We start from the raw sequence: 11943 nt of genomic DNA on the forward strand, positions 1-11943 counted from the left end.
TGTGAAACTAAATCTAATGGATATCAAATATACCTAATTTTAATAATACAATTATAGTTATTAATGTGCATTTAAAACCTTTAAATCTATGAGTAAGGTCCTGTGGATTCTCGGTTTTAACTAAAAAGGAAGAGAAGCAGAAGAACTGATTTTGATGCATTGATTCTCCTTCACATTAATTCAGCTCATGAGAATTATTAATCCTTATTTTAGAAGATACATTTAACTTATCTTTAAAATATGTACTTAACATGTTGCACAGACAATGCAAAATGTTCTGCTTATATAGTGCATTTCTGTGTTCTTACCACTCCTGTATTTAGGTACAAATACTCTCAGCTGAATGCACTGATACATTTTGGAAGTGATATTATTGACAACAAAAAGCATCAATCTTCTAATTTGTGCAATAACTACCTCTCAATTTACTTCTCAAATATTAAAAGCACTTTATATGTACACATATACACATAACTTAGTGCTAATCTATCAATATATTCTAAATTTGATCACATTGCTGTTAAAAAAAATATGCAGAAATTCTGTCTATATGGTCTCTATTTTGTACATTTTAAAAACAGGAGACTTGCAGACCTTCAATATTTATGACCATACTTGCTTCCAAAAAAATTGTAAATTTATGATAATACAGGAAACATGTTGATGCTGCGCATTAGTTTTATTCCATATATAAATGTCAGCTTGAGCAAAAAAAAAAAGTCAAGGTTGTATAAATTACTCAAAAAAACCCCACCATAGTAAATTACAGAGCATAATAACAGACAAAATTGTAAAAACGTTTTTGAGTACTTTGGTCACATACTGGTAAAATTTATTTTAAAAGCAAAATCAAAAATGATACATGTGTCCACACACAACATACATAAAACAGTTCATATGTATCAACACCTGACATTTTAGTTTCTCAGACGTTGTTACAATAGCACATTCAGCTTTGTTTTCAGTGAAGACTTTCATTCATTTATTTTTGATAGGAGGTAAAATAAAAGGGTAATACACTCCTAGAAACTGAAGCTGTAAAAAAAATAAGTAGAGCCTTTAAGCTGAAAACTTAAGTGGTAACAGAGCTAAAGTTAAAATTGAGATTGCACACATAAACATTTATGCAACCTCCCCTCCACTTAATATTGTGTTTGTTTCAAGTGAAAATGACCAAATTCTGAGAATAATCAAATTATGTTACAATATTAGAATACAAAAAAGTATTCTCATGTAGTCACATACAAAGTGTTTCATCCTTTCACTAAACTTGGACTTTACCTCTCCACCCATTCCAAACTTACCTCAAGATGGATTCCACCCCCCAAACACATTCTGTAAAAATCTTAATAAAAATTAATTTTGATTAATATGGTGGATGTCTATTTGTGCAACTCATAAGGGGCATATGGCAAAGATTTCCAATATCAAAGTGCTGAACATAAACATTGCATTGTTTTAACATCTCCTGAAGTAATTTGGTATTACCATGTTATTGAAGATGGAGAGTAATATAAAATAATCAATAATCAAATACTCCTTCTTCAAAAAAATCCCTTTGAATGGGGGTTTCATCCTTACTGTAACTAAGTGGCATAACAATATACTTTACACAAGACACCAATTGTTGTCTCTAGTATAAGAGGGAAAACATTTAAACAGGAATATATCAATTTGTAACCCTTGTTGTTAATTAATCACTTGTATGTGATTTTTTTTAATGTAGATAAACACACTACATGGAAGTATTGTTTAAATCCTTAAAACCCTGGGGTTTCTTTAGTTTTCAAGATAGTATTTTAGTGTTATCAAGATTAAACCCCGTTGGAGTTTATCTGCATATTGGTTGGTTCAGTTTTCCATCAAAATTCATGACTGAATTAGTGCAAAACTTCCACTATGTGCAATTTTCTTGTATGTTGTAGTAGTCAATACAATATCCAACTAAATTTTTTTTCCACAGAATTTATTACCTATGTCAGATTCAGTTAACAAAACAAAGAAAACAACAGATAAGAAAACTTTCAGACAGTTCAAATAGCAATATTTTGTATAAAATGTAGTTATTTTAAACTTTCTGTCTTAATCCTTGCTTCAGGTTGCCAGAAATATGAAATACTACACCTAATAATATAATCCCTAATAAAGGCGTTTTGCTACTGTAAGAGTCAAACACACTGTATTTATATTGACTTGACCATCAGCTTTCTAATGCTTCCAAGGTATCACTTTATTGGTAGCAGGTACACATGTCCACTCCAAATCATTTTATAAAAAGGTAGAAAAATATACTCAATATTTGTTTAGCCTTTCTATAGTCACCGTATCATACAATGAATCTTACAAAATAATTTATGAGCTGAAAAAATACCAACGACTGCACAGCACCTGGAGGAAGGTCTCGATGGGACGGTACAATCCAGTGATCTTGAAGTTGTTTTTCTTCAGGTTTATGGATATGTATTTTCACAAGTAAATATTCAATACCATGTTCACATCCATGGACACACAGACCTTTCTTATTTCACACTGAACCCTGAAGAAGTGCTGGTGATGTGGAATGACAAGATCAACTAAGTTTGACAGAACGAACTCCAGATTAATTGTCACCAAGTCATTTTGCAACATGCCGATAAAGTGTCACTTTAAAAATTTTCCTTCAAGGGCAAAAAAAATGTTTCTGATGGAATTTTTTCATTTTGTGGCTTTAAATTCTGTTTGGGATCCAGTTAAGCAACGACATCATGGGTGTCACCGTTGGGTCTTTGGCGTAGAGTCAGTGGGGGCAGAGGCTTTCCATAGAAATCTGTGTAAGAAATTCCAGAGAAGAAAAACACATCAATCTGTCACCCAAAGGATTTTTACATATGGCAAATTCTTGCTTCCTTTAATGAAAGCTAGGTAGTCTACAAGTTAAGAGCTAATTCCTACAAGCAACTTTCAAACCTAGTGCTAATTAATGTCTAGAGATTAAACCCCAGAAGAGGGTTTAATTACATTTTATTATACATGCAGCAGCATTTGCAAGATCAAGCCCAAAGGTGATCTGTAAACATCCCTAAAAATAGGAAATGAGAAATCCAAAGTGTGCAAACAACAAACTGAAAAAATCAAGTATCAAAATTTGAATGTTGCTGTAAAGTCTTCATTGCAATATGGTTTTAAGTGACAGTAACACTATGCAGCATCCAAAATTTTGGGACCATTTATGCATGGCATTTATCTTGCAAGTCATACTAACTTTCTAAAAGAACTATATTAAGAATTTTTTAAAAAAACTGCAACATTTTCTTTTGTCAATAAAGGAGTTCAAAGTAGTAAAACTGCTCTAGACAAAGTAAATAGGTACATCAGAAGAGAGTGACAAGTATTCTCAAACATTTGTAATTGATATAAAATTAAAAAACAACCATGCAGATGGGTACATGCAAAGCATTTCACAAGCAAAATAATATGAGAGATGGTAAGAGGAAACAGGTAGAAATCAAGAAAAAACAAAAGCAGCTTTTTGAAGCATTCAAATCTCAATTTTGTTTATACAGACCACCTCTTCCCCAGCAAAGCCTTGATGGCCTGCCAACACAAAATTCAGCTTTAATAAATCAAAATTTCCCAAGAAGAATATATTCCACTTTTTCTACATATGCAATAACTTAAAATTGCACTCCTGAGCTAGAATTAACAAAAGCAAACAAGGTGGATTACACTACTCTAAGACTATATGTACATGTCTGCAGGATCAAGGTTTTAGTTTTCCTTACATTTAATCAGCAAAATGATAACACTTTTATGTTATTGTAGTAAATCTTTTGATTTTAATAGTGCTAATTCACTGTTACAGCAGCAAGAAAACTGCAACAAACGAGTACCAGGCAAATAAAAACCTGTACAATGGATGGTTTTATTAATCAATTTATAAATTTCTTGAGGTCTGGCAGACCACTTTAGGAATGACAGATAATTTTACCTCCTATACTGGAAGAGGTTTATTATTCTTGCAAATGTATCCTCCACCAACAATAAACAGACACTCATTACCTAATGTTGTGCCAGAATCATTATTATGATTGGAAAAATTGCAGTCTTTACTGAAATAAGTGTAAAATTAAAGACTTATATAATTGACTCTACTGCCTGTTAACAGCCAATTCAACATTCTCTTCTAAGAATGACACAAAAATAACTCAATATATACATTAAATAGCCTGCTCATTAACACTTAAATTTTCCAGTTTGCATAATTAAGGCAGAGTTATATGTTTGAGAAAGCCTAACATTAAAAACCAGACCTTTGGAGGTTGTTTCAGCCTCACACTACCCAAATTTTACATATTTCAGCAGCAAGAATTACTAAATATCTGACACTTACAATAAAAAAATAATTTAAGACAAACACAAAGGACTTACTACTCTCCTTATTGAAAAGTATCTCTACTAGAATCTCTACTTTGTCTGCAAATTGTTCCTTCAAGCTATTTATATAAATTAATCATGAAACCAAAAGGGAAATAAAAATGCCTTTTTATTTCACAAAGGTTGAATGTCTGAGAAAACTTTTAAACCCAACTTGGGAGTGGATTTTGGGCAAAGCTGGGGGAAAAAAAGCAACACTGAATTATTTCTCTGCTGAAGGGACAGCCAAAAAGATGGTTTTCAGAAAGATGCAATTCAGGGAATATTCCAAATAAAGAATCACGGGTCTTAGAAAAATTCCAATAAGTATCCCATCAGGAGCAGGTTCTCAGTCTGCAAAATATGTAAAAACTCTCTGATGGCAAGTTAAATCAGTGCAAGATAGACTTGGCAATGTTGGGTTAACAGTTGAACTCAATGATTTTAAGGGTCCTTTCCAACATAAATGATTCCATCATTCTATGGATCTCAAATGGTCAGAATGAAAAAGAAAACAGCTGCTTTAACCAAAATAAGTAATTGATGCTCTTGGCTACCAGGACCTAACTGAAGGTTTTGACTGTGCATTTGAACAGCTTTTTTCATTTATAAATAGTGCTTTTCTAATGGATGTTTTCTTGCTTTCCTAGGATTTTCTGTTCTGTGTGAAACTTGTGAGTCTCAAAATTCCTGAGAAAAAGAATAAATCTCAGCAAAGAGCAGCCCAAGTCTTGAATTCAGCTGCAAAGTCCTGAGCACTTCAAGTTTGCTCTGATCTCAGTGGTGACACCTCTGGTTAAGAGATTCCTACCAACATATTTTCCAGTGTTAGCTTCCAAATTAATTGGTTTTCTCTTTGTTCCCACCCATGCTCTTGCTACAAAATGCAACAGATAAAAATTAAAATTCCCTTTCTTCCCCTCCCTACCTCTTCATCTGGCTTTTCTCTCTTGCAGCCTTCTCTCTATGTGCCTTTAAAAAAAGAGTGAGATGGTTTTATGATTAAGATAATAAATTACATTTTATGCACATGAATCTCATTCCTGTGAGAAATAAATATCTAAGGTTCAGAAATCTTATTTTCCCTTTAGGTAGCTTTTGATTCTTTGGCAGAAAAGCTCCATGTTCTCTTGTTTCAAAATTTCATGATAATAATTCAATTAATTCAAGCCAGGGTTAAGCTCAAGAGTAACTACAGCCACAGCTCTTTTCTCCTTAAGTTTCTCAACTAATGTTCTCTTTATTCAATTTGTATAAGTGTTCTCATTGCTTTAGTTTGGTTGTTCTCCTCTATTACTCCAGATGTCTCCATGTTCACTTGGCTATTCAACATTTGAAAAATAAAAATGTAAGAAAAACAAAGGAAGTACCATCTAAAACTCAGAAAAAAAATGCAGTGTGAGCATATGAAAAACAATCTTCCAGGATCTTCCAAAAATAGAAAACAGCCATTACTGAAGCAAGAAATCAAGCATCTGCCTACCTCACCTTTATATTTCCAGTTATTGAACTTATTTCTGCTCGTAGGTTATGAAATCTAAGGGACTCTGGTTGTTCAGGTAAAGCAGCAGATCCCAAGATTTTTCACTGACATTTCTCCTTCCAGGCCAATAATTTAGTTTTCATTTGGACTCTTAAAATAATTGGTCCTGAACTGGTCCTCTTACCGTTTGTAATATGGCACTTTTTAATGTTTAGGTACTGCTGCTATGCGAATAATTTCAGATCATTAATAGCTCCTGATATCCCAAGCCATTTTAAACTTTATAAGGGAATCTAACATAAATTTCCGTTCCATAAAAAAACCCCAAAAAACTTGAAAAATCAAAAAGATGCTTTCTACTAAGCAAAAGGTTTAGGTTTTGGTCAATGAAGATCAGAATTAAGACACTAAAAAAAAAAGATGAAGAATGAAATGAATGTAGAAGTGAATGAACAATGGAGAATACTTTCAAAAAGTACAAAACCCAAAATACTTTCAATTACCAGCATGATGTGTTTCACCAAGAGGCTCAAGTTTTCGAAGTCTATTTAGTTTGGGAGTTCCCCAGCCAACTAAAGGAAAACAAAGACTGTCAAAACATGCCATGACTGCTCTTGATTCTGAGGAACTGAACAGAAACCAGCTCATTTTGGGGGAAATCAAAGCATTTAGAAACACCCAAGATATGCAATATATTGCATCCATGGTGAATAACTATGAAATACTTTTAAAAGAAGCTGATTTAGCCTTAAATGGTGATAATTTTAATCACTTTTTCGGGAGTAGTCAAGTTTCTGACTCACTTTTTGGGAAAATAATGTCTTCCTCCAAGGAACAGGCCAAATCAATACTGCTGGAAGTTCTTATAATGAAGTGGGAAACTGCATCAAAGATTTTCTAGAGAGGAAGGTTTAGTAGCATTTCTCTGTATGAAGATCATTCCAGTTTCATTATTCCCAAGTGAATATTTTAAAGGATTAACAACCACAAATTGAGACATCAATTACTGGTTGTTAGTACACTCACCTGGTGGAAGTGCTGGTGGTGGTGTTGGATTTTTGGGAAGAGAATCCTCTGGATTAATAGGTTCTACTCTGTGGCCCCTTTTTAATTTTGGTTTTTTACTTTTTTTCTTACTGTTATCTATAGCAAACAGAAACAAAACATTACATATCATACACTTATATTCAGAGAATATCTTAGATCATCTTCTAAAACAATTATTGAGGAGACACATCAGTGTTTTCAGTCCGAACTTATGCACAAAATTATGGGAAATGTAAAAGTTACACAGCATTTTGCTATAGAAAACAAACTTTAAGCATAAAATATATGCAAACTCTGTGTTTCCATAACGAAATTCAACTTAGCTGGGTCCTGTTGAAAGTGGACTGCATATTTGATGATGATAAAAAACAAACCCAATTTCAGCTACAGTATCAGCCACATGAACAAACATGCACTTTTTGGAAGAAGATTTTCCAATACAACAACCTAATTCTGCATTTCCATGTTTTCAATAGATTAAATTGATGTGTGGTATCATGAAAAATAATAATAAAGAATAAACAAAAAATATTATATAATAAATATAATTAAAAATAATAAAAAATATGGAAAAACAATGCGAAAAATCACATGAAATGACACATTCAAAGGAAGTTTTACCTGAGTCAAGGCAATCTGAGGCTTGGTGATCATTCTCTTCCGAGTGCTGCAAAAGCTGTGTAGTTGCAGAATTGCACATTTCTAGTCTGCTGTCAGTTGTGTTTTGGCTGCTGCTACTTGGTAAGTGCTGGGCATCCATCTGGTCCTGCTCTGTTTGTGATTTCAAGACAATTGTAGCCTTTTCAGTCTCCAACCTTTGCCGCTTCTTCTCCTTTTCTATTTGCTTTTCATTCTAACAAAAATGGGAAAGAATTTTTTTAAACTGACTAATGATCTTTATGTTTTTTTACTGTTTTCTTGCTTTACTTTTGGTCATATTAAAAAAATAAACCAAAATAGGAATATAAATAATATCAACAGTCCTGAGGTTAGAAAACTTCTAATTTCTTCCTCTTTGATTACGTTTTACTTTATGTTTATTTAAAACAAAATACAGTTTCAAAGAGCTTAAGTATCCTGAAAATGCCACCACAATTTGGACAAATACCTATTGTGTTATACAGACTCAATCCCAGGCTGTTTCACAAGTTCTATATCACTAAATCACCATCTCTGCAATATGCACACTCTGTCTTCTTCCTCTGTATGTTATTATTAAATGTATTATTGTGCATGCAGCTGACTTTACATGCTACGTGGATGTGGGTGCTTTTGTCCTGGAGAAAAGCAAATATTTGAGTTACTTACTGGAAAAGTTTACATGTTTCTTTAGATTATGTTATCTCCAGTCAACTGAATAAAAAAACATGGCACAATAAATAAGAACTACCGGAACTGAGAAACATGGGTTAAAGAAACTTAAATATATGAATGTGATTTTCATATTTCAAAACTAAAAAACTTCTCAATAGTGTCAATTTTCAATTGAAAACACGTTATGCTCAGAAATCTAAACAGTTGTAGAGGTCAGTCAGATTTTATGACTCACTACATCATACAAGAAGCAAACAGACCATGAATATTTCCACTTCTGAATCCCCACTGGTTTAATTAGGAAATACGTTCAGTCATGTGTTTAGATCTAGTTTACTATGCCTACAACACTTTTGTCCCCAAATTTATAATAGGGGGTTTCTTATCATGAAAACATTGATTGAATGCACACAAACCAAGACTGCCAAGATTAAATACAAATTAAAAAATGGTGTGCAGACAGATTTAGACCAATTCTTGGAAATTAACCATTTTTCTCACGACCTCTCAGACATTTGTTAGTGGTAGTTCTAAAATAATCCAGATTTCCACACCATCTCATACCTCAGAGATTACAGCAGATATAGGCTGGAAGGGGTTCTGATATTTCCCAGGCTCAGGGTCTTCCTCATCAGGTACAGCTCCTTCTTCTTTTTCCCTTTGGCATTGTTGGTGGGTTTATGTTGTTGTTGTTTCAGTGGTTTTGGCATTTGTGGATTTTGGTTGGTTTGGGGTTTTTTCGGGGGGGAGGAGGGAAGATGGGGAGAATGAACAAAGAATTCTGAAGAAGCCAAGCCATAAATGTTATAGAGAAAAATTATTAGATCACCCAACTCACGTCCCAATTTATGCCAGCATGGACTTTAAAGGTCCCTTCCAAATAAAACTACTCTATGGTTCTGTGAAGGGAATCACACTTCCTTCGCCCAGACTCAGAAAAGTTCAGAAAGACACATAATGCTCAGTTTACCAGCACTAGTTACTTTTTATGTTCCAGATATTTATATAAGAAATATTACATTGCTATGTATTAAATAATACATCACTGATAAAGTACATTCTCATCAAATACTTCTCATGAATCATCTGATGGTAACTGCACATAGAAGTCACTGTTACACCTATTTTGCAGCTGTAAGTGCTGAGAGAGGAAGGAACAAACTCCTTGTTCAGAGGCACAGAGGGGAATGAAAAGGAAGACAGTAATCTGCCCATGAAAACATAATGCTTGGAAGGAACAGACAGTGCTGTTGAAAACTTCACAGCACTACCACTGTCTCTCGTTTTCCATTGGAAACAAGGTTGTTGCTACTAACATATTGTGGAGGAAATGCACTTTCTGAACAAAAAAGAACCCTGGGGAATTAGTGAAACACAAAATGAAACAGAATTACAACAGAATCAAGATTAACCTATGTCTTACAACAAGAAATTGATTTGATGCAAACCAGCAAATCGAGAGTTCATGTCATCTCTTATACCTGAGACAAGCAAAACCAACAGAAGTTACTACTCAGGTTTCCTTTAAGGCACAAGAACTTTAGCAAAACTTTTAAGCCTTTAATCCAATTCAGATCCAATCAATTTTTCCAGTGAACAAATACAACTAAGGTCACTGAGTGGGGAGAGGAAATGCCCATATCATCAGCCAGTTTCTTTGAGACATGTTTCAAAGCTACTCCTCCTCCCCACACTTCCCAGCATGGCATTAACCCAATGCAATCCATCATGGTCAGAAAGTTGTGTCTGTACAGAGATATCTGGCAGACTAACAGTATATGGGTTTGTAAGTTTGTGAAATGTGCATGAAGACCATGTCAAGTTCCAGGGGTTTAAAACGTGCTTCAGTTACTTGCTGAAGTAAACCAAAACAGCAAGAGTATAAGCCAAGACACTTCACAGGAGTTTCTCACAGTAACTGAGACTCACAAACCTCTGCCTTTATAAGGAGGACGGGGTGCTCAGCAAATATTTTAATAATTCCTCAGTAAAATGATTCACATCAGTCTTTAATAGGAACCACAGTAGGCTGCTGAAGACCAGAAACGGCTTTGAAGGGAAATAATAAACCACTTGTCCTGCTTCCCCTCACTGCGCCATCTTTAGTTTCTTCATGCCTCACCTATTAGATATCCTGGAGTTTATTAAGCATAGTGTTGAATACAGTTTCACATCTAGTCTTTGATACTCACATATTGGTTACAGAGTCTACCTTAACAGAAGTTTAATTTAGAATACACTTGAAGGCAATTTAAGATTAAATGCCAGGATTTATTTTTTGGGTTAGCCTTTTGTGAAGTTATATTAGTAAGGCCAAATTTACTCCATAACTACCATGCAGTTCTCATTCACAGTACATTTCAAGCAGGGAGCAAATAAGATAAAGGGCATGAACCAGACAAAATCTTGTAGGTCCTGCAGAAAAACTCTAGAATTCAGGTCTGTACTTTTAATATGGAGTCTCTTGGATTGTAAGTTCTAAATCCTTGACAGCTTGGTTGCACTTACAGGAATGAATCAATTATCTTAGAGAAAAGAAGAAGAGGAGGAAGCAGAAATTACAGAGACAATACCTTTCTTCTCGTATCCTTCTTACTCGCTCAGCTCGTTCCAGTTTCTTCTGTTCTTCATATGCCTTTTGCTCTGTGGTGTCTCTTTGGATTCTCTCATTTAAGGCATCAAAATCTTTGGCTATGATATGTAGAAGCCAAAATAACCCCTTTTTTATTGATTTGTCAATTTTTTTCCCATAGCCCATGATAGCTGAGCAAGGTTCCTGTAAATGTAAGGGGAAGGAGCGGAAAAGTACTTGCAGTTCAGATCACATTCCTTGACTGAAAACAAGGAATTAGCTAAACAATTACTGTTTACTGCAAAACACGGAGAAGTATGGGAAGTAAATCTGTATTTAGGCATTCCATAAATTCAGAAATATTTACAAATCTTTTTTTGCCAAGAGAAAAATCACATCTGAACAGTCATCCTTCCTGAATATCAACACAGGCAAATTCCTTTTCTGCTTCTTTTTAAAAAAGCTGGAATACTTAAATTTGCTGTTCAATTAAACAAGTTTTAAACCACATCAGTAACTTAAATATTCTTACATGGTTTCAGAACAGAGCAGCAATTACATTTTGAGGATCTCCATTGTAAACATTTGTTAGAACGTCAAGGTGAGCAGTAGAATTTCTTGCAGAACAGATACATGGACTGTATCTTTTCTGGGAACGCAAGATTTTAGTTTCTACCTTACTGGAAGCTTTACATATATATAATTAGAAATTAGAAAATGAAGCGTGTTACAACATACATACAATTTGACAGAGACACTTGTGTTCATTGACAAGCCTCTCCAGAGACAAGGACTCGATTACATCTGCTTCTGACAGAGCTCCTTCTCTGTCCTGCTTATTTGCCAGCCTGGAGAAAAGATCAAAAGAAACACTTAGCACAATGACACAAGAGAGACTCACGAATTTCCAAAAGCTAAGTTTTTGAGAAAAGTAGGAAGAAGGGAAAGAGTGAGAAAGGAAAGATAAAATGTCTTATTTCATCTTTAATTCATTATGCTTTCTACTTAAACTTTCTACTTAGTCCATGCACCCTTTTCATCAGATATTAAAATTAAACAATCACTAAGGTGCGTAGTAATTCCTTAATAATTATTTATAGAGAAAGCAATTATATTTACAGCTAAGATGTAAAAG

The 11943-nt window shown here is 34.1% G+C and overlaps 1 protein-coding gene across 6 annotated transcripts in view; it reads right to left on the reverse strand.

The window, feature by feature from the left end:
- Nucleotides 1–2130: 2130 nt before the first annotated feature.
- LOC113962010 (ADP-ribosylation factor-like protein 13B) overlaps nt 2131–11943 on the reverse strand; it is a 30071-nt gene continuing 20258 nt past the window's right edge. The window contains exons 3-10 of one of the 6 annotated variants that reach the window (XM_027672811.1): nt 11551–11656; nt 10810–11012; nt 8801–8894; nt 7544–7775; nt 6902–7018; nt 6379–6447; nt 5321–5364; nt 2711–2806 (exon numbers count right to left, since the gene is read on the reverse strand). In XM_027672811.1, the coding sequence (XP_027528612.1) occupies nt 5357–5364; nt 6379–6447; nt 6902–7018; nt 7544–7775; nt 8801–8894; nt 10810–11012; nt 11551–11656 (829 nt within the window). In that variant the 3' untranslated portion in view covers nt 2711–2806; nt 5321–5356. Of the gene's footprint in view, nt 2807–3505; nt 4747–4778; nt 5083–5320; nt 5365–6378; nt 6448–6901; nt 7019–7543; nt 7776–8800; nt 8895–10809; nt 11013–11550; nt 11657–11943 lie in introns of those variants that run through there. The other 5 variants (XM_027672812.1, XM_027672814.1, XM_027672815.1 and 2 more) reach the window with 5 other exon arrangements.

Source organism: Neopelma chrysocephalum, unplaced genomic scaffold (genome assembly GCF_003984885.1).
Source record: "Neopelma chrysocephalum unplaced genomic scaffold, ASM398488v2 Primary Assembly neopelma1_98720, whole genome shotgun sequence".
Lineage (NCBI taxonomy): Eukaryota > Metazoa > Chordata > Aves > Passeriformes > Pipridae > Neopelma > Neopelma chrysocephalum.